This window comes from Eretmochelys imbricata, chromosome 1 (genome assembly GCF_965152235.1).
Source record: "Eretmochelys imbricata isolate rEreImb1 chromosome 1, rEreImb1.hap1, whole genome shotgun sequence".
NCBI classification, from domain to species: Eukaryota; Metazoa; Chordata; order Testudines; family Cheloniidae; genus Eretmochelys; species Eretmochelys imbricata.
In genome coordinates this window covers 44,682,479-44,706,431 of record NC_135572.1, presented here as the reverse complement: position 1 = coordinate 44,706,431, position 23,953 = coordinate 44,682,479, and the positions used below count along the sequence as shown (strand labels likewise).

The window sequence follows — 23,953 nt, the reverse complement described above, 5'->3', positions numbered from 1 at the left end:
TTAAACAGGAAGCAAAAATTAGAAAGGTGGGATGAATAAAATGAAGCTGGAAATTGATAACAAGGGAACAAAAACCTTTGGGTTACATCTTTGAAGTTGCTTAGGACACAGCCATGCAGATGGTAGCGTCATCTGGTTCTACATTCTCATCTGGTTTGGCCAGAAAGTCTTTTGGGATCAGGAAAAGGAAAGCCCAACAGCCCAGCACACGGGGATGCTGATCAATGTCATTTTGCTGCTAATGATGCTCTGCTCTCTCTCCCACACTTAAAGTTCACTCTCAATAAGTTGTCAAGGGCTCCATAGAAAAGAAATGTCAAAATAGGTGGCAGCTTAATACCCATCAAATTTGACCTATTCAAGATGAATTTCCTACAGTCCATATATGCCTCTTCCTCTCCTCTACAGAGTATATTCTGTTCTTAAAAAAAGAAAAGGAGTGCTTGTGGCACCTTAGAGACTAACCAATTTATTTGAGCATAAGCTTTCGTGAGCTACAGCTCACTTCATCAGATGCATATTGTGGAAAGCGTAGAAGATCTTTTTATATACACACAAAGCATGAAAAAATACCTCCTCCCACCCCGCTCTCCTGCTGGTAATAGCTTATCTAAAGTGACCACTCTCCTTACAATGTGTATGATAATCAAGGTGGGCCATTTCCAGCACAAATCCAGGGTTTAACAAGAACGTCGGGGGGGGGAGGGGGGAACAAGGGGAAATAGGTTACCTTGCATAGTGACTTAGCCACTCCCAGTCTCTATTCAAGCCTAAGTTAATTGTATCAAATTTGCAAATGAATTCCAATTCAACAGTTTCTCGCTGGAGTCTGGATTTGAAGTTTTTTTGTTGTAATATCACAACTTTCATGTCTGTAATCGCATGACCAGAGAGATTGAAGTGTTCTCCGACTGGTTTATGAATGTTATAATTCTTGACATCTGATTTGTGTCCATTTATTCTTTTACGTAGAGACTGTCCAGTTTGACCAATGTACATGGCAGAGGGGCATTGCTGGCACATGATGGCATATATCACATTGGTGGATGTGCAGGTGAACGAGCCTCTGATAGTGTGGCTGATGTTATTAGGCCCTGTGATGGTGTCCCCTGAATAGATATGTGGGCACAGTTGGCAACGGGCTTTGTTGCAAGGATAGGTTCCTGGGTTAGTGGTTCTGTTGTGTGGTATGTGGTTCCTGGTGAGTATTTGCTTCAGATTGGGGGGGGCTGTCTGTAGCAAATACTCACCAGCAAGGTAACCTATTTCGCCTGGTCCCCAACCCCCCCCCCCCCCCCCAGACGTTCTTGTTAAACCCTGGATTTGTGCTGGAAATGGCCCACCTTGATTATCATACACATTTTAAGGAGAGTGGTCACTTTAGATAAGCTATTACCAGCAGGAGAGTGGGTTTGTGTGTGTGTGGGGGGTGTGTGTGTGTGAGAAAACCTGGATTTGTGCTGGAAATGGCCCAACTTGATTATCATACACATTGTAAGGAGAGTGATCACTTTAGATAAGCTATTACCAGCAGGAGAGTGGGGTGGGAGGAGGTATTGTTTCATGCTTTGTGTGTATATAAAAAGATCTTCTACACTTTCCACAGTATGCATCCGATGAAGTGAGCTGTAGCTCACGAAAGCTTATGCTCAAATAAATTGGTTAGTCTCTAAGGTGCCACAAGTACTCCTTTTCTTTTTGCGAATACAGACTAACACGGCTGTTACTCTGAAATCTGTTCTTAAAACAAATTTGTAATCTCAACAGAAGCCTTGAAAATCTTTTAGTTCAAACTCAGCATATTTCTCTGCCCTCTGCTTTCTTTCAATATCATGCTTCAGAAAACATTCATAGGTTAAAACAACCATCAAGACACCTTTCACCCACTACTAGCTGCACAAGAGAGAGGTATTATTAATTGCCATATTTTTTATGTGGACAATTTAAAACAAACTCAGGGCAGGGTTTAATACAACAGCTAGGTTCTATTCTAGTTTGCATATTATCAACACATTTATTAACTAGATTCCTCTTGCTGAATATTTGTTGCTGGTGACGCATGAGGCAGAAAGAACCCAGCTTGGCTTTCAGATTGCAGGTTGAGTTTGCAGGGATGCCAGTTAGAAAAGTATTTTTATTTTTACTTGTGAACTGAGCGGATTGCATGTGAAAATCACTGAGGCAACAAACATTCATTTGGCAAAGTCACTTTTCAAAATAGGACTGTACTGTAACACTGATATCACAAGGAGTTGCTGCCCCCTATGTGAAGTTTGTAGGAACAGTAAGGTTACAAAGGACTGGTACAGAGTTTTCGTATGGATAACTCTTTCAGATAAGGGTTTCATTTTTACCTAAATAGTTGTACCAGTACAATCCTGGTACACAATCAGTGTGGACTCCATTATGCCAGGATGAAGGTGTTTTACACTGGAATAGTTTATTCTCCTTCCTAACTATACGGATATTAAGTACCTTTATAGTGACATAGCTGCATCCTCACTAGTAGGTGGTACTGCTTTAACACTACCAGTATATTTAAAGTGGGACAACTCATGTGTGTAGATAAGCTCTAACTGTTGCTAGGGGGTTCATATCAGGTGTTAGAGCAACATTATTCTAATAACCAGAGCATGGGGTCTGTCTGTGCTTAAGGTATATTTTAAATATATACATTTTTTGTTTCACAACTGAATGTTTTCTTGCATTGGGGGGCATTTTGATTGATTCAAATTGGCTGGAAAAGATTTAAAACTAAATGATCCAAAACAAATCCTACAAAAAGTCAACAGGCTGTAAAATAATATGGAGAGACAAAGTTATTGTGAGTCCAGAGATAGCATAATGGTGCTTGCCTATTTTCAGAGGCTACAATGGCACAGAGCAGAGTAACATACTAATGCTCAGCTTCTAATATCACAGCTCACTGTGTGTACATGGACAGTAGAAGGGTGACACCCAGTAGTCAGTACTGGCACCCCCTGCTTATCACAGTAAATGCAGACATCGCCAATATCAAAAGTTTGGCTTTGGCAATGCACCATTGTGTCAAACGAGGGGCTTAAGGAATGTAAGTTAAAGAGAATGATGTGACAGGATAATGGTCTCTCTAAACTCTTGGGGACATCTGCCTCTAGATTCAGGAAAATGACTTTGGAACAACTAAGGAAGGGACTTTCCCCCAGAGAATCCTTTCCACTTTCTATGCTGAGACCACTGCATGCTAGGACAGGGCTCTGGGAGTTTGTTAGTGGGATGTGAATACTCAGACAGTGCAGGGGTAATCAATAAAGCTCATAATTATGGGCTTCCCTAGTGAGTCTCCATGCATTGATTTAAAGTGCTCTTCGTAACTGAGGACACAGCAGACTCCTGCTACAGCATAAAAGCAGGCAAGCAAAGTTAAAATGTTTGTTTTCAAAGTAGGAGAGTTGCATCTTCCTAATCCAATGACTATTTCTGCTATATCAAATTATTCCAAGCAACAATAAAATAGGGAGAGATCTGACCATCTCTTAGGCTCCACAGGAGAAGAGGAAGAATTGCTCAGTAGGGGCCCATTCCTACAGTCCAAAGGGACTACACAATTAGGTTCTCTACCATTATACAAAAGATGTTTTGTTTGACTCTGACAATTAAGTTGCTGTGTTCCTCAGCCAATAAAAAAACACATTAACAAAAGTAAAGTTTAATTTTTACACTTTCTATCTACCTAAGGTACTTCTATAGTCCCCATTACCACAATCTGTGAGCACCCCACCATCTTTAATGGGTTTATCCTCACAACACCCCTGTGAGTCAGGGAATTATCTCCACTTTACAAAGGGGGAGCTGAGGCTAGATCCACACATGGGTGACTTAGGCTCAGCACTCAAGTTAGGTGCCCTGCTGCCTAGTGGAATCTTCAGCCATGAGTTAGGTGCCTAGCCTCCCTGGAATACGTGTGGGGAGAGTTAGATGACTAAGAATAGGATTTACAGAGGCCAGGATGCTGAGTGAGGTGCTGCCTAAACTAGCCAGGAGGAAATGCTGAAGAAAGGGGTGGCCTAGAGCCAGGAGCAGTGGAAGCGCCCATGGCCCCACCTCTCTGTGCCTCCCTGCCCCTCCCCCCGAGACCCTGCCCTTGCACCTCCCATTCCCTGTGAGGCCCCACCCTCGCACCACCCCTTCTCCCTGAGCCCCCACCCTAGGGTTGCCTCTGCCCCCAAAGTCTCGTTCCCATGCTGCCCTTCCCAAGACCCCACCTCCCTTCACCTTTACGGCTGGTAAAAAGTGGGAGGCCATCGCCCCTTGGCTGCTCTGTTCCAGCACTCCTGCCTAGAGTGCCTCAAGGGGAATTAGCCCTGGTCTACACTACGAGTTTAGGTTGAATTTAGCAGCGTTAAATCGATTTAACCTTGCACCCATCCACACGACAAAGCCATTTTTGTCGACTTAAAGGGCTCTTAAAATCGACTTCTGTACTCCTCCCCAACGAGGGGATTAGTGCTGAAATCAACATCGCCTGGTCAAATTTGGGTAGTGTGGACGCAACTTGACGGTATTAGCCTCTGGGAGCTATCCCAGAGTGCTCCATTCGTGACCGCTCTGGACAGCACTTTCAACTCAGATGCACTAGCCAGGTACACAGGAAAAGCACCAGGAACTTTTGAATTTCATTTCCTCTTTGGCCAGCGTGGCGTGACCATGCAGAGCTCATCAGCAGAGGTGACCATGCAGTCCCATAACCACAAAAGAGCTCCAGCATGGACCGAACAGGAGGTACTGGATCTGATCGCATTATGGGGAGATGAATCCGTGCTATCAGAACTCTGTTCCAAAAGACGAAATGCCAAAATATTTGAAAAAATCTCCAAGGGCATGAAGGACAGAGGCTATAACAGGGACCCACAGCAGTGCCATGTGAAACTTAAGGAGCTCAGGCAAGGCTAGCAAAAAACCAAACAGGCAAACGGCCGTGCTGGGTCAGAACCCCAGACTTGCCACTTCTGTGATGAGCTGCATGCCATTCTAGGTAGTGCCCCTACCACTAGCCCACCCCATACGTGGACTCCTGCAAGGGGGGAGTCTCACGCAACAGGGATGAGGATTCTGGGGACAAGGAAGATGATGAGGAGGAGGATGAAACCATTCTCCCCAACAGCCAGGAACTGTTTATCACCCTGAAGCCAATACCCTCCCAACCCGGGCTCCTGGACCTTGAAGGCAGAGAAGGCACCTCTGGTAAGCATACCTTTGTAAATATAATACATGGTTTAAAAGCAAGCATGTTTAATGATTAATTTTCCTGGAAGACTTGGGATGCATTCGCGGCCAGTACAGCTACTTTACCACGCCAGGCCAGTAGCATGTAGTCTGGAATCATTGCATAACAAAGCATGGCAGCATATGGTCCCAGTGGTTGCTGGCATTCAAGCAACATCCGTTCTTTATCTCTCTGTGTTATCCTCAGGAGAGTGATATCATTCCTGGTCACCTGGTTGAAATAGGGGAATTTTATTAAGGGGACATTCAGAGGTGGCCGTTCCTACTGGGCTGTCTGCCTGTGGCTGAAAAGAAATCATCCCCGCTTCTAGCCACGCGGTGGGGGGCCCATTCATGCTGAGCTGTTCGAGTTTGGCTGGCAGGGATCTTCCCTGATACTAGTCACGCGGTGGGAGGAGGGGTGAAGCGATCATCCCAGACAATTGGGTGGGGGGGGTTTAGTTGGGTTTGTGCTGCACGTTAACCCAAAAATCGCAGCCCCTCCTTTTAAATGGCCAATCCAGTGGGTGCTTGGTATGGGAAAGGAGGGCGCTGCTGTTTGAAACCATTCATCATGAAAGAGTCTACCCATTGTTCTCTAAAATGTGTCTTTTTAAATACTACTCTCCTTTTTTTTCCTCCCACAGCCGCAAATGTTTCAACGCTCCCCCTATCATCTCCATCCCAGCGGCTAGCGCAGATAAGAAGGCGAAAAAAACCACACCTGTGATGAAATGTTCTCTGAGCTCATGCAATCCTCCCTCACTGAAAGAGCTCAAAGGAATGCGTGGAGGCAAACAATGGCAGAGTCCAGGAAAGCAGAAAATGTAACGCGAGGACAGGAGGGATGACCAAGAGGAGAAGTGGTGGCAGCGTGAGGAGAGGAGCGAGGAGGCAATGCTGAGGTTACTGGAGGATCAAATTGATATACTCTGGTATATGGCTGAGCTGCAGGAAAGGCAGCATGAGCACAGACCGCCGCTGCAGCTGCTGTGTAACTGCCCGCCCTCCTCCCCAAGTTCCATAGCCTCCTCACCCAGATGCCCAAGAACGCCGTGGGGGGGGGGTTGCGCCTCTGGGCACCCAACCACTCCACCCCAGAGGATTGCCCAAGCAACAGAAGGCTGGCATTCAATAAGTTTTGAAGTGCAGTGTGGCCTTGTCCTTCCCTCCTCCCCCATCCCTCCCGGGCTACCTTGATAGTTATCCCCCTATTTGTGTGACGAATTAATAAAGAATGCATGAATTTGAAACAACAATGACTGTATTGCCTCTGCAAGTGGTGATCAAAGGGGGGAGGGTGGTTGGCTTACAGGGAAGTAGACTGAACCAAGGGGGCGGGTTTTCATCATGAGCCATGGCATTAAGGGCTAGGCTGGGTCCCCAAGGATGACTATAGGCATTTCAACATCCCCAACGGTTATTTTCTGGTCTGGAAAGTAAGTCCCTTCCTGCAGCTGTCCAAACAGACCAGAGTTCCTGAAGATGCGAGCATCATGTACCTTTCCTGGCCATCCCATGTTGATGTTGGTGAAACATCCCTTGTGATCCACCAGTGCTTACAGCACCATTGAAAAGTACCCCTTGCGGTTTATGTACCGGTTGCCAAGGTGGTCCTGTCCCAAGATAGAGATATACGTTCCGTCTATCGCCCCACCGCAGTCAGGGAATCCCATTGCAGCAAAGCCCTCCACTATGATCTGCACATTTCCCAGGGTCACTACCCTTGATAGCAGCAGCTCAGTGATTGCATTGGCTACTTGCATCACAGCACCCCCACAGTAGTTTTGCCCACTCCAAATTGATTCCCGACTGACCGGTAGCTGTCTGGCGTTGCAAGTTTCCAGAGGGCTATCGCCACTCGCTTCTCAACTGTGAGGGCTGCTCTCATCTTGGTATTCTTGTGATTCACAGCAGGGGAAAGCAAGTCACGTAGTTCCATGAAAGTGCCCTTACGCATGTGAAACTTTTGCAGCCACTGGGAACATGCAACACTATGCGGTTCCACCAGTCTGTGCTTGTTTTCTGGGCCCAGAATCAGCTTTCCACTCCATGAGCCTGCCCCATTGCCACCAGGATGTCCAAATTGCCGGGGCCCGCACTTTGAGAGAAGTCTGTGTCCATGTCCTCATCAATCTCGTCACCATGCTGCCGTCGCCTCCTCACCTGGTTTTGCAGGTTCTGGTTCTGAACATACTGCAGGATAATGCACGAGGTGTTTACAATGCTCATAACTGCCGCGGTGATCTGAGCGGGCTCCATGCTTGCCATGGTCTGGCGTCTGCAGGAGAGCAGAGTTGCAGCAGAAGTGGTGGATGACGATGGTTAGCAGGCCTACTGCACCGTCTGCTGCCAGCAGCACCAGGACACAACAGTGGCGGTGAGCTGAGCTGAGCGGGCTGCACGCTTGCCGTGGTATGGCGTCTGTAGGAGAGCAGGAAAGCAGAGTTGCAGTGGAAGCGGTGGCTGATGACCTGCAAGGTGGATTCAGGAGAGCAGAGTTGCAGCGGAAGCAGAGGTTTGATGATGACAGTTAGCAGCCCTACTGCACCGTCTGCTGAAAGCAGTATGGCATCCACATGGAAAAAAGGTGCGAAACGATTGTCTGCCGTTGCTTTCACGGAGGGAGGGGCGACTGATGACACTTACCCAAAACCACCTGTGAGAATGTTTTTGCCCCATCAGGCATTGGGAACTTAACTCAGAATTCCAATGGGCAGCAGAGACTGCGGGAACTGTGGGATAGCTACTCACAGTGCAATGCTCCGAAAGTCGACGCTAGCCATGGTACTGTGGACGCACTCCGCCGACTTAATGCGTTTAGTGGGGACACACATAATTGAGTATATAAAATCACTTCCTAAAAAATCGACTTCTAAAAATTCGACCTAATTTCGTAGTGTAGATATACCCTTAGATGTCTGAGTCAGAGGGATGCAGCCATCTCTGCTTGGGATTCCTCTCCTGGAGTTTGGTGCCTAAGGCAGATTAGTCTTCTTTTGCAACCCTCCCCCCACAAACTCAGAGGAGGATGAGGTGCCACCATCTGCCACTCCGTTATAGCCAATAGCCCACTGGTTATTAGAGCATTTGCCCAGGATGTGTGAGATGCAAGTTCAGATCCCCACTCTGCCTAATTCAGAGCAGCAATTTAAACCCGGAGAGCTTTTCCACTTTGCATGAAATACTTAAATATTCATTGGACCAGAGAAAGAGTGAGAATGACTCTGTAGCCTACTGGTTAGCACACTCAGCTGGGAAACCCAGGTTCCAGTCCTTACTTAGCATAGGGGATGCCTCAGCTGGAGTACTGCATCCAGGTTCGAGCACGACACTTTAAGAAAGATGTGAACAAACTGGAGAGTCCAGAGGAAAGCTACACAAATAAGAGGTTTAGAATACATGACCTATGAGGAAAAGTTGAAAGAATTGGGCATGTTTAGTCAAGAGAAGACTGGTAGGGGATACAACAATCTTCAAATATATTGTTATAAAGGGGACAGCGATCAATTGTTTTCATGTCTACCAAGGGCAGGACAAGTAGTAATCAGCTTAGTTTGCAGCAAGGGAGATTTAGGTTAGATATAGGGAAAAACTTTCTAATTATAAGCATATTTAAGCACTGGAACATAGAATCATAGTACTGGAAAGGAACTTGAGAGGTCATCTAGTCTAGTCTAGTCCCCTGCACTCATGGCAGGACTAAGTATTATCTAGACTAGACCATTCCTGACAGGTGTTTGTTACCTAAGAAAGTTATGGAATTCCCTGTCACTGGAGGTTTTTAAGAACAGATTAGACAGACACCTCTCAGGGATAGTCACCTGTCTCAGCAGACGGGTGGAGGGATAGACCAGAGGATCTCAGCAGGTCTCTTCTAGCCCTACATTCTATGGTTCTGTGTGCACTGGTGTAAATTATAGGGGCTTTACTGGCAGAAACTTAGATTCCTACAGGGTTAAATGGCAAATGAGCAGGGGTTTTTGACTATCTAAATTTTGCACTTTCATGATAAAGAGATTGCATTACGATACTTGTATGAGATGAATTGAAAAATACTATTGGTTGTTTATCATTTTTACAGTGCAAATATTTGTAATAAAAATAATATAAAGTGAGCAGTATACACTTTGTATTCTGGATTGTAATTGAAATCAATACATTTGAAAATGTAGAAAACATTGAAAAATATGTAATAATTTTCAATTGGTATTCTATTGTTTAACAGTGCAATTAAAACTTCTATTAATCACGATTAAATTTTTTGAGTTAATCGCATGAATTAACTGTTCTTAATCGACAGCCCTATTCGAAAGCAAACAAAAATAGCACACATATGGTCATCCACCTAACATTAATTGAGGAAAATATTAGCTAAAACAGACCAAAAAAATCTTGCATTCTCAGCACTGCTATTTTACATAACTTCGATAGTATAGTCCCAAATTTGATTTACCTTAAAAATGGTATAATGTTGCAAGGAATATTCTTTGAATTCTCAACGTTGACTTTAAAGGAAGAAATCCACCATTCCATAATGGAGCTTTTTAACACCACTATTTGAATTGGAGCTGGAATTCCATTGCTATCTGTGATCCCCTGAATTGATGCAGACTTTTTTTGCTCTTGCTCTCCCCCGGCTGGCTCTGAAGCAGTATCTAGCTAACGAACACTGGAGTAAAGCAGGTACACAAAGAAAGAAGCTATGACTCTGTTGGCTGCTGTTGCACTAGCAATAAGGTGGGTTGGGAGGAGAGTGATATTTCTTAAACTGAAAAGAACAAAATGAGGAGGGAAAACATTTTCAAGCTTCCAAACAGACATTACTACAAATAAGGAAGAGCACAAAGTTGTCTTTTAAAAAAAGGCAGCCGTGCCATCCTGAGCCCCAGCTGAGAATACATTTACATTGCAGTCAAAGGTGTGACTGCAGCATAGGCAGGCAGGCATACCCCTCTAATTGAATGAGGGCAGGTAACAACAGCAGTAAAGATGTGGCAGCACAGACCCTGGCATAGGCTAGCAACCCAAGAACATACCCCGAGTCCTCAGCGGGCTTGTGTGGGGTGGCCAGCTCACACTATTATGTCCTCATTCATACTGCTACCGGCAGCAGCTAGATTAAGGCTAGAGGGGGTATGACTACCTGCACTGCAACCTGACCCTCATTTGTGCTATAGATATACCCTCCAATACCAGCCCTCATCCTGCAGCCCATCATGACAAATAAGATTGGCTCTAGGATGCTAATAATCAGAGCCTACGGCCTTCTCTATGATTTTAGCCACTAGTTGCAAACCTTACAGATAGCCAAGGAAAGCTGTGATTTACACTGATAGAGAGTATCCCTGCTTGAAACCAGGCTAAGATGTACTGGTGCAAATCGTGGCTTTCCCTGTCTACTCTAAGAGTAGGATTTTCAAAGCACTCCCGTCAGGTTCACTCTGCCCCCACTCTAATCAATGGGAATTTTAGCATTGGAGGCTGTGTGCTGATGGCCGAAATCTGGTCTCATTCCCATTGCAGCCAAGGTCTGCTCTTGACTGGACTGCCAAAGGTGCTGAGCACAGGCTGTTTTGCTGAATTCTCTCCTGGTGGTTTAATCTCTGGTCACCACAACAATAGATACAACAGGAACTAAAAGAAAAGGAGTACTTGTGGCACCTTAGAGACTAACCAATTTATTTGAGCATGAGCTTTCGTGAGCTACAGCTCACTTCATCGGATGCATACCGTGGAAACTGCAGCAGACTTTATATATACACAGAGAATATGAAACAATACCTCCTCCCACCCCACTGTCCTGCTGGTAATAGCTTATCTAAAGTGATCATCAGGTTAGGCCATTTCCAGCACAAATCCAGGTTTTCTCACCCTCCACCCCCCCACACAAATTCACTCTCCTGCTTGTGATAGCCCATCCAAAGTGACAACTCTTTACACAATGACAGGTTTCAGAGTAACAGCCGTGTTAGTCTGTATTCGCAAAAAGAAAAGGAGTACTTGTGGCACCTTAGAGACTAACCAGTTTATTTGAGCATGAGCTTTCGTGAGCTACAGCTCACGAAAGCTCATGCTCAAATAAACTGGTTAGTCTCTAAGGTGCCACAAGTACTCCTTTTCTTTACACAATGTGCATGATAATCAAGTTAGGCCATTTCCTGCACAAATCCAGGTTCTCTCACTCCCTCACCCCCCTCCAAAAACCCACCCCCATACACCCACAAACTCACTCTCCTGCTGGTAATAGCTCATCCAAACTGACCACTCTCCAAGTTTAAATCCAAGTTAAACCAGAACATCTGGGGGGGGGGGGGGTAGGAAAAAACAAGAGGAAATAGGCTACCTTGCATAATGACTTAGCCACTCCCAGTCTCTATTTAAGCCTAAATTAATAGTATCCAATTTGCAAATGAATTCCAATTCAGCAGTTTCTCGCTGGAGTCTGGATTTGAAGTTTTTTTGTTTTAAGATAGCGACCTTCATGTCTGTGATTGCATGACCAGAGAGATTGAAGTGTTCTCCGACTGGTTTATGAATGTTATAATTCTTGACATCTGATTTGTGTCCATTTATTCTTTTACGTAGAGACTGTCCAGTTTGACCAATGTACATGGCAGAGGGGCATTGCTGGCACATGATGGCATATATCACATTGGTGGATGTGCAGGTGAACGAGCCTCTGATAGTGTGGCTGATGTTATTAGGCCCTGTGATGGTGTCCCCTGAATAGATATGTGGGCACAATTGGCAACGGGCTTTGTTGCAACAATTGTGCCCACATATCTATTCAGGGGACACCATCACAGGGCCTAATAACATCAGCCACACTATCAGAGGCTCGTTCACCTGCACATCCACCAATGTGATATATGCCATCATGTGCCAGCAATGCCCCTCTGCCATGTACATTGGTCAAACTGGACAGTCTCTACGTAAAAGAATAAATGGACACAAATCAGATGTCAAGAATTATAACATTCATAAACCAGTCGGAGAACACTTCAATCTCTCTGGTCATGCAATCACAGACATGAAGGTCGCTATCTTAAAACAAAAAAACTTCAAATCCAGACTCCAGCGAGAAACTGCTGAATTGGAATTCATTTGCAAATTGGATACTATTAATTTAGGCTTAAATAGAGACTGGGAGTGGCTAAGTCATTATGCAAGGTAGCCTATTTCCTCTTGTTTTTTCCTACCCCCCCCCCCCAGATGTTCTGGTTTAACTTGGATTTAAACTTGGAGAGTGGTCAATTTGGATGAGCTATTACCAGCAGGAGAGTGAGTTTGTGGGTGTATGGGGGTGGGTTTTTGGAGGGGGGTGAGGGAGTGAGAGAACCTGGATTTGTGCAGGAAATGGCCTAACTTGATTATCATGCACATTGTGTAAAGAGTTGTCACTTTGGATGGGCTATCACAAGCAGGAGAGTGAATTTGTGTGGGGGGGGTGGAGGGTGAGAAAACCTGGATTTGTGCTGGAAATGGCCTAACCTGATGATCACTTTAGATAAGCTATTACCAGCAGGACAGTGGGGTGGGAGGAGGTATTGTTTCATATTCTCTGTGTATATATAAAGTCTGCTGCAGTTTCCACGGTATGCATCCGATGAAGTGAGCTGTAGCTCACGAAAGCTCATGCTCAAATAAATTGGTTAGTCTCTAAGGTGCCACAAGTACTCCTTTTCTTTTTGCGAATACAGACTAACACGGCTGTTACTCTGAAACAACAGGAACTAGCAGCAGAAGAAATAATGATAATAGTTGTCAGTGTTTCTCTAAAATATTTATGTTTTGATTATTTCTTCCAGACAGCCAATGGTTTCAGTCAGAAGCCACTGCTACAGGTAAATATGCAGTCAGTCAGGTAGGCTTTTCTTAGTTGAAACGGATTTGAATAATACATACTGCTAAAACTCATGTACATCGCAATAAATCTGGGCATTTCTTGCGCTCTCTCTTATCCCTTGCATTTTGTTCTGTTCCCTGTGAGTGCTAACTTAGAACTACCTTCAGGTGTTGTTGTTGTTGATTGTGAAGAGAAAGCAACGTATCTGGGAGCTGTGCTTTACTAAGCAGAAATTTTGGGAGAGAACAAAGGAATTAGTCTGTATTCTAAAAAAATTAAGTTCTACAGTCCATCTTTTGATGTGGCGTGCAGCCGCTTTGCGCCACACTGCTGGTGGATGCCCGAAAGATGGCACAGCACACCACAGAGAATCATCCCAGTGTAAGGGAAGCCTGCAGCACATGAGATCAACATAGCCCCTATGACATGGTGACCAGATAGCAAATATGAAAAACTGGGAGAGGGAGTGTGGTGTAATAGGTGCCAATATAAGAAAAAGTCCCAAATATCGGGACTGTCCCGATAAAATCACGACATATGGCCACCTTACCTTATGACCTTCCTGTTGCTGAAATAGGAGGCATGGCTGGAAAAAGGCAGACATGGCTACAGCTTCCCTATCTTTGGCTGAACACCTCAGCGACAATATTGCCCCTTTAGCCACTGGCAGCTGGCAAAAAAATGTAGAGCAGCTTTGAGGGTGTAGAGCAGCCTTATGTTGGAGAGCTAGCCAAGTGCAGATCCTGCCCAGGAATCGTGGAGTACACACCCTCTCCTGAGCTGTACTAAGCACACCTCAGTTGTAGCGGAGAAGCTGGTCCGATAGGCTTAACATGCTCTGATGTTATGAATAAATTAAGAATAATTTGAATTTCAATTAGGAAGATTCTGATCTTGGGGTTAGAACAGGGGACTCTGTATTAGAACACCTGGGTTTTATTCTTGACGTCTTATGTTGCTGTAAACAAGTCCCGTAGGCCTACATTTGCAAAAGCAGCAAATCATTTTGGATGCATCCGTTCTGAAGAGCTCAACTTCACACATCTATAGTTTGATTTTCATACGTGCTGAGAGCCCTCCATTCCAAAGTCGATGGGAGCAACAGATGCTCATTACTTCTGAAAATCAGGCACAAGATGACTAAAGACAGAAAACCCCAGTAATAGACAGGGCATACAAAGTTAAAGGTCCTTTTGCACATTTGGGGCAAATCCTGGTCCCACTGAAGTTAATGGGAGTTTTGCCACTGACTTCAATAGGCCAGGCTTACGCCCTTGGCCCTTAATCTCTCTAAATTGACCCATCTGTGAAATGGAGACAAAGGTGAGGTGGGGAAGTAATATTAACTGGTAAAAAACAAAACAGAACAAAACACCAAGAAAGTGCAGTTATTAATACATTTAAAACAATGTGTGTGGAGAAAGACATTTCTAGGGGAACTAAATTTTTTTTTTATTGCAGGTACTGCATTTTAATACCTGGCAATGTTAGCTCTAATTCTATCAATTTAATGCATTAATTAATTTTCAATGGAAATTTTTATACCACGGATTGCAGAGGTGATTGGGGACAGGAAGAGGAAAAAATAGGTTTGTTTTAAGTGACCACAGTACTTATGGAAAGTGCCAAATTGAGGGCACTGGAAAATAAAGTAATCTATTTATCCACAGAATAGATACAGAAGAGGTAACAAACTAATATAAAACTGCCTGCAATTTAAAATTAATATGAACTGTGCCTTAAAATGTTTGTAGTTAACACCACATAAATTTACCTCTCCTTTTAACTAATTTAAAGGCTCCCTGCCAGTTACAATTATTAAATTAGCCAATATCACACTGAGGAATAAATGTGTCCATAAGGGACAGTTACTTACCTGTAATTCTGCTTCTCCAAGGTGATCACCTTGCAGAATTTTCACTCCTGGTCTTTCTCCCTGTCTAATTCTGCTGTACTTGATCAAAAACATTGAAAGTGGGGGGAAGGTCTACCTGTCTCCAGTTAAGGTGCGACCAGGAATGAGAATATTCCATAGGTGGTACATATATTTAGAAGCTAAAAATGACTTTTGAATGTATACAAGCTATCAGATGTACATACCAGAATTGTAAAACCAGGTTGGGGGTGGAGGGAGAGAGAGCTAAAATTAAGCGAATACTTAAAAGATAAATCCACACTTAGGCACTAAATAAGTAGCCTGATTTTCAAAGGTATTCAGTGCCACTTAGTAAGGAATTAGGAGGAGACTTTCGAAAACACCTAAGGAATTTAGGAGCATAAGCACCACTGAAAGTCAATAGGACACCTGCTCCTAAACTCCTTAGGCGCTTTTGAAAATCTCTCCCTCATGCCTAACTTTAAGCGCTCATTTGTAAATGTTGGCCTATACAGTTAGTAGGGATAATATTTCTATCCGGAAGTGTTTTCCAGTATGATGCTTCACTTCCAATGAGAGTAACTGATAATCTTGCAGTTCTAAATGAAACACAGCCATTGAAGACAACTCTGATAATTTACACAGAACATTAAGTGAAACTCCTATGGCCCTGACCCTGCAACTGGATCAGTGTGGACAGTCTCTTCTTCCCTCACAGATGGTCATTCACTGAGGTCCCATGTAGGCACCAGGATCTGCCCCATACAGGGCCAACTGCAGGGCCAGGGTCCACATTTGTAACAGTGACAGAAATGGACAGTATAAATACCAAAGCTTGAAAAGTTTGGCTTTAATAAAGATTCCTAGAGAGAATGTATCCTTATTTGGAAGTTGAAAGTAGTAGCCAAAACTGTCAAACATGAACGCCTAACTTTGACTCCTAAATCCATATTTAGGCACTGAAATAAAGGTGGCCAGATTTTCACACAACAAATCCTACTGAAGTTAAAGACAGCTAGAAGCACTCAGCATCCTTGAAAGTCAGGCAGCTTTTACTGAGGCATCTAAATATGGAGTTAGCTTTGGACACTCAGGTTTGTCACCTTTGGCCAATATTTTTTTCTTTTAAGGGTCCTATCCAGCTATGAATTATTCAAACTGTGGTTTTATAATTTTTGGAATTTACCAGATTACTTATAATTTCCAGGATATGTAGTTTTTCAGTATGTTAATAGTTTTATTTAATAGCTACTTGATTCTTGAAGAAGTGCTAAGTCCTTGTTTCCTTCCCTGCTTACTCAGGGTTAATACCATAATGTGTTCTCAAAATCCAATCACCCTAGCTTGCTTTCATAACAATGATAAAAGATAAGCAATTCAGAGGCAGGTCTTGCTGTCACAATACAATGCCATATTGAAAACACACAGATGGGAGAGACTTTCTTGAACAGCAGGTAGAGACTAGTCCCTGATCAGAACCGGAGTTTGAATGCAATTTCACGACTTTCTAAGATGTTACTGTACTTGTGCTGGCCCAGTATATGCCGTACAGGGATGCCTGAGATGAAAAGAAAGAGAGGAAAACAATTCAGATTGTGAGATTTTTTAGTACCATCACAGAAAAAAGTTCTTGAGGCTGGTCAGAGAACAGAGCATCAGCTGTTAAAGGTAGACACAACATCAGAGCACATCGCAAGACTTTGCCTGTAAGTTTCTCAACCAAAAACCTTCCTAGAAATACTGCATAAATACTGCATTCTTTGAGCCCAACAGGAAACTACAAATCATAACAGCCAGCACAGAAAAAACATACCGATATTGTTTTGATCTTTGGAAAATGATTAAAACTACCTCAAAATGGCAGATAGGTTATTTTGAAAATTCTGCCTCTAAGTGACATAGAAGCATAACGACAGGTTTCAGAGTAGCAGCCGCATTAATCTGTATTCTCAAAAAGAAAAGGAGTACTTTGTTAGAGACTAACAAATTTATTTGAGCATAAGCTTTCGTGAGCTACAGCTCACTTCATCGGATGCATGCAGTTAGTCTCTAAGGTGCCACAAGTACTCCTTTTCTTTATAGAAGCATAAGTTCAACTGAAAGTCAATGGGATTTGTGTTTGTTAATCACTAGAGGCTCTTGGATATATTATCTCCGGTATCTAAATTGTACATCCAAATGGTTTCTCTCTGTGCCCCCTTTTATGGTAATTGTGATTAGCTAAAAGGGTTGAACTCCTAGAGGTATGTGGGAGGGCTCCAACCCTCCATGACCAGTATAAATTATCAAAATTCCATTGTATAAAAAAAACTATTTCAATAAACTATTTGTGTAAACGATCTGGAAACAAAAGCTGGTGTACTATGTGGCAGCAATAATGCCTTACAGGGCTTTATAATGACATCTTTGGCAAATTGAAAAATAGTAGTCTCCTGCCACCTGACGGAAGAAGTACTGTATTGCAAAATTGCTGCAAATCTTGAAGGGAGATGCTAAGAAGAAATATCTTCACAGAAAAAATGGTCCCAGAACAAGGATATCTATTACTTACTTTGTGCTCATGATTAACAATTAACTTTTTTCACAACAAAAAAAACCCAAAACATTCTGTAGCCTACATTAAAGATAAAATTCCTAAAATCCTTATTTTGTGCCTAATGTAGTGAACAAGGAAGTTAGTCAGAAAGCTCCTCGGCAGGCATGGAGTGGGACCCCAGCTGGACAGGGAAGGGATAGAAACAGAAGAATACGGAAGGGCTGCAAGGACACTAAGGAAAAGGCCAGTCTAGTGGTAGCTCTGTTACTCTCTGGCAATTACTTATACTGTAGTGAGAGTCACATGGACAAAATGGTGGTCTCTGGTAGTGTAAATGGGTGTAAAGGGGCCTTAACACACATGCAAATCAGGACCTAGATACGTAGAGAGCTCAATCAGTTGTTAAAGTTATATATTTTCCTTTCCTCTGGTAGGTTTTTTTTTTTTTTTTTTAAGAAATAATTGATTAGAACAAATGGTCAAACTATTTAATTTTAAAAAGACACTTTTACGCACAGCTGCTTATTGGGTGATGTCTTAGTGGCATCTATGGAATTAGCCAATGCTGCAGCTTACTTCCATAGTGGAGTCCAAAATCCTATAGCTTTCAAAACTATTGCTGACAACGGACTATACTACCCAAAGCAAATTAACACTTTGTTTTGAAATTAAATTTACAGTGCAAAACCCCCACCCATGAGAAGGCAAGAGCACACACTGTGCTGCAGTATAGTATCATCTGGGTTCACATAATATGGGAGAAGAGAAGGGATTATGCACAAAAGTCATAAGATTTTAATTCAGAGATCAAAACTCTATTTTTAGTAAGAGCAAGTATACATTATCCAAAATAAATCAATAAGATTTTGCAGCAGTGTTTTTTTTTTAAATATGACAATCAAGAGAACTAAGGTGATAGGACCAGATTCTGCAAATAGACAAATAATTAGACAAATATGACTAGGATCACAGCATTAATTTATTTTATTGTTTTGCACAATGGTAGGTTGCACACGTGGACAAAGACAGCACACAGTTTAAAAAAATTAGTTTCACAAATTAATACATTACAAGAAAGTCCAGTGGTTCAACATTTTAAATTTAAACTTTTTTAAAAAAAGCAGTAACAAAGAAATACAAATATCAGGATTTTTTGATTGCAGCCCAATGCAAGTTTTGAAAAAGGTTTAAGTTGAAATGGACTTTTAAGCTTTTAATACTGCCTTAAAAAACAAAAACAAAAATGCATACACTATTAATTGCCTCTCAAAGAAAATGCTCATCTCTTAGATGCAATAACATACAAGTGTACAAAAGTGAAAAGTTCTGTGTTCAAAACCGATATCCTTATTTCTGAACACAAACAGAAAACCCCATGTTTGCCAAAGGCCAGTAATTGCTGTATGCAGACATAACTTCCAGAACATACAAAACAGTACTTGACAACACTTTTACAATTGAAAGCAACTGACTTCATACTAGAAAATTACGCGCAATACCTGTTTTAGAAAAAAGGTGCCTTGGTGAAAGTGATTGTGAATATTCACTTGGATGCACATTATGTACAAAACAACCTCTATATTAAAAGCTACACTTATCTCCAAAATTCCATATACACTCCGTAAGAGATTTTTCTGCTGTTTCTGTTTTAATGCACTCTGAGCTGGAGATGCAGCCCAATGTGCTAAGATGCCATAACATGAAGTTTGCTGCACTTGTAAGACTGGTACTATTTCTATTGTTACAATAGCTTACCCTCAAAGTATACTGTTTTACTTTATTCCTTAGCAGTGACGGGTGTTAAGGGCAGGTAAGGAACTCCTTTTGGAGTCAATGCCAGTAGCCCTGTGTGAATCAACTCTGTTTTGGAATGGTTAGCTACAATTTTCATTAGAGTGGCACAGTCTGCATCCACCACTTGCAGAGAGAAGACACCACTGGCTTCACAACTCTCTGCCCCCCCTCAGCAATCTCCTGGAATCCTGAACTTGCTCCTGAAGCCTAGCAGCCTCAGAAATGAAGCACAGCCCAGGAGAGACCTGTTTGGTAACATCAGCTGTGACAACACCTTTGTTTGAAAGTCTCTCCAGATTCTTCTTTGGAGTGATTGCTAGCTGAGGAAAGGAAAATGTTGAGGACAAACAGGCAATTAAACACTATTTGCCAGAATTATACAATAGTGAACAGTATTACAGCTCGTCTTTAAAAACAAGCTGCAAAAATATTACAGCCAGGGAACACTATTTGATATTCCTATGAGCATCAAGATGTGGGAGCCTAAAACAACATGGAAAAGGGAACACGCAAAGCAAAGGAACTTGGAGAGTTTTGTCTATGGGGCAAAGTTCACGTTTTTATTATATATACAAATACATATGCACAAATGTGTGCACTGTACTGTGTATATATATGTGTATATATATATTTATATATTTACATCCATATTCACAAAGAAACACCCTGAAGTAGATTTAAAGGCCATATCCAGGAACAGAAGATATGAACTCTAGTATTTGTACTAGAATATATTTTATCTGTACAAAAAAACCAAATATGCATATATTCATATGGTATAAAGCTTATTAACAAAAAATATTCTGCTACTAACATTAGGTTAAATAGATGGTTTTAGAAGATTCTTTAATAATGCAGTATAGAACATTTCTAAAACTAGAACCAAAATAAAAATACATAAATGGGTTTCTATTCACAGGAAAATAGTTGTTCAATATGATTACATTTCATATTCCAGAACAGGGAAAAGTAGCAAAATTTTATAAATCTCCTGGGATGCAATTTAATTACTGCATCCATTTAGAAAAATAGACTTTTAGGATGAACAAAGCTGATTCACTTCCCCTTTCCCCAAGAGTGTGTCTATCTTTTTCCTCTCTTGTTTCCAGCAGGAGGTTTCTTCAGCTGAAGAAGTTGCCCTCCTGTCCCAAAACCTGTAGATGCAGGATTAGACACCCCAAATGTCAAGCCAGCCGATGCTGTGATGCCAGGATTACTGAAGTTAAACCCAGATGTAGTTGAGCTGCCAAAGCCTTGTATGGGAAGGAAAAATATTTTAAAATCAGAAGTCAGTTAAATCATAACTTCAGATTTGCCCTCGGTCCAATTTACGAGGGACAGTGACTTACTGAATTACTAGTAATTACACTACTCTGAAGATATCAAAGTGGACCCACAATACTATGTCACATTCCTAACATATTTTAGATTTGCTGAATTGAGTCAGATGTTACAGTGCAAGCACTGTATATTTTTAAGTTACTATACCTTATAGCGTAATAGTTATTTCCTTTGTTATTATATGTATTACAGTAGCATCTATAGTTCTCAGCTGAGATTGGGGCCCTACTCTGCAATGCACTGTGCACATCTGTCTCGGTCTTTGTGTGCTTACAATCTACTTAGACAAGCCAGACAATGGGTGGGAGAAGCAGAGGCACAGACAGGTGAAGTGACTGGCCTGTGGTCTCACAGTAGATCACTGGCATACCTGCAAGAGAGCTAACAGTCTTATGCCCTCTTAACAAGACCACACTGTCTTCCTAATATGTGCAACACAGGTCCTAACCTAAAAGGGAAATAAGTAAACCATGCCGAGTTTTAGCTATTTTAAAAAAGCCCTTTTGAATTAGTGCACAAAAGACAGCATTTGAAGAGAGCAAGCTTTGGAAAAAACAATGAATAGCTCAGAAGATGTTGCTAAAATAAACAAATGAAATCCATCAATCTTCCTTTAGACTGAAAGTGAAGATGAGAAATTTCATCCCTGAAAGGTAATTTTGTTCAGGAGTTTACAAAATAGAACTGGTCAAATACTAACTGTTTTGCAATAATTAGCAAGTAAAAACACCAAGTTCTGTTCACTCAGATTTTTGAGGTCATATTAGTTATGCATAGGTATTTGTACAATAGCTGGATATTTATGAAAGTGTTAGAGAATCTTAAGAGTTTCTGAAAGATTAGCATGATTCGTAACTGCAATTCATAGCAGAAGTTCATTATTCATCCTTCTCCTGTTTAACAACTTCCAGGGAGATGAGGACTGTGTGCGATTGGTCACATTAATGAATATGTGAAGTAAAGTATTTAACAATCATGGAAAGGATAAAAATCATTTGCTGAACACAAATAATTGAAACATTAACAGAAATTAGGACTGGTTCATAAGCTATTCACAGGCAGAAAGGGAGCTGAACCCTTAATGAGCATTATTTGTAAAAAGTAGTTCAACCAGCTCTAGTTACAAGTATAAAAGAGTCATAAAATGAAAGCATCTCCATATTCATATTTAGTATCACTGCCACAATGCTATAAAAAAATTCTGTAGGCTTGGAAAAACACATCCTAATTTACCTCCGAAGTATTCCTCATCTGAGTCCCAAAGTTATCTATGTTCCACACAAATTTGATGTCACAGAATCATAGAATATCAGAGTTGGAAGGGACCTCAGGAGATCATCTTGTCCAAACCCCTGGTCAAAGCAGGACCAATCCTCAATTTTTGCCCCAGATCCCTAAATGGCGCCCTCAAGGATTGAACTCACAACCCTGGGTTTAGCAGGCCAATGCTCAAACCACTGAGCTATCCCTCCCCCCTCTCACTTCTATTATTGAAAATTATTTATATCAAAAATAAAGAATCATGAAACCCAGTTTCAAGTTATTTACACTAAAGGAATGAATCCTACAGCAATTTAAGACTTGTGCATAAATAATTGTGTGAACACTTCGATTTGGACCTTTGTCCATCACCTGGGTGATTCATGCCAAATAGAAACACACATAGGTACAAACGCTATACTGGCCTCTTCAAGAGTGACACAAAAATAAAACTCATATCCTACACCTTGATTGTAACCCAATAATTCAGTTCAGTTAATGCCTATACAGATCCTCGCTCTTGGGATACCACTCTTGACTCATGATTTATTTTGAAGATTTCCATATGTTCCAATATTTCATGTACTTGCTTCTTGATGCAGAAATTGTTATGCAGGTCAGACTAGGTTCATAATGATCCCTTCTGGCCTTAAAAATTATGAATATATGGAACAGTAAGAATCAGTGAAGTACTAATCCCTAATTCAACTGCTTTTTCATATCAAATTATAAATATGATCAAGGAAATGCCATGAATATGATGAGACTTTAATAACGTATTAAACTTAGTGAAAAAAGTGAAACTTTTGTTTGATTTAACTCTGCCAAAAGGATTAAGCCATATGCAAAATGTATTTTAAAAAAACCTATCAGATGAACCATATAGCTCTCTTTTTGCTATAATTAGAGATTAAGTCGAAAAACCTTCCCTGTGCAGACAACTGATCTTTCTTTTACGAAAAGAATACCTTACAGTAACCGTGGTTCTTTGAGATGTACATGTGGATCTCACTCTAGGACTAGCACATGATTCCTGTGCATGAGACTGCAATCTCTGAATAGCAATGTCTGTTGAGCCATGCTGCAATGTCCTCATGCCCCCCATCCAAGAGCATCATGGGCAAAGCAGCCACAACCATCCCTCAGTTCCTTCAGAATTCCAGGTAATAGGACTCTAAAAAGTGGTGATGAAGGGCAGGTCCTGGGATGCATATGGATGACACCACAACAAAGACTCCAGTTACAGTAGGTTAAGTAACCCAGCTTTCTTCAGGTATGTGTCTGTGTGGATCTCACTTTAGGTGCCCCATCTGGAAGGTGAGGAGATAGAGGAGTTCTGACTACCACTGACTAAAAAGTGATTGTAACACTTTCCTGCAAGATTTGTCATCTGATCTTGTGGCCTGGTCAGGGGCATAGTGTAACAAAAGGAAAGGGGGTCACTCAAATAACTAACTTTCAGATTTCAGATGTAGGGATGTTTCCGAAGCATGGAGAAGAGGTAGCCTGTGCGCTAGTGAAATGGGCTGTTATGTTTAAAGGAAGAGGTGTACCAGTCATGTGAGAGATTGAAATACACTGGTTAATCCATTTAGATATCCTCTTGGAAGAAGTGGTGTGCCCCTTAAAAGTGCTACTTATGGCAACAAAACAATACTGGGGGTCTGACTAAAGGGCTTTGCCCTATCAAGATAATATAACAATGTCTTGAAACATCCAAGTTGATTTTCTTCCCTCCTCTTCAACCCTCCCCCCCCCCAACACTGGAAGACTATAGCTTTTGGAAAGATCAACAGATTGATTCAAATGAAAGTCTGACACAACTTTGAGAATAAATTTGGGAGGAAGTCTCAACACCATCTAACCTCTGTTTAATGTTGTGTAAGGAGGGATGGCCATGAAAGTCTTATTTTGCTGACCCTCCTGGCTGATGTAATGGCAACCAAAAAAGGCCATCTTGACAGCAAGGTAGTGTGGACCACATTCAGAGACAGGGTCTCCATTAGGTTTGTAGGAACAATAGTAAAATACCATACCAGAGGATGTTTTGTAG

The 23,953-nt window shown here is 41.9% G+C and overlaps 1 protein-coding gene across 3 annotated transcripts in view; it reads right to left on the bottom strand.

The window, feature by feature from the left end:
• Positions 1 to 15,798: 15,798 nt before the first annotated feature.
• Positions 15,799 to 23,953, bottom strand: part of NUP58 (nucleoporin 58) — a 54,397-nt gene continuing 46,242 nt past the window's right edge. For 2 of the 3 annotated variants that reach the window (XM_077809482.1, XM_077809497.1), the window contains one exon: positions 18,472 to 20,552. In XM_077809482.1, coding sequence (XP_077665608.1) covers positions 20,383 to 20,552 — 170 coding nt within the window. In that variant the 3' untranslated portion in view covers positions 18,472 to 20,382. Of the gene's footprint in view, positions 16,528 to 18,471; positions 20,553 to 23,953 lie in introns of those variants that run through there. The other variant, XM_077809489.1, reaches the window with a different exon arrangement.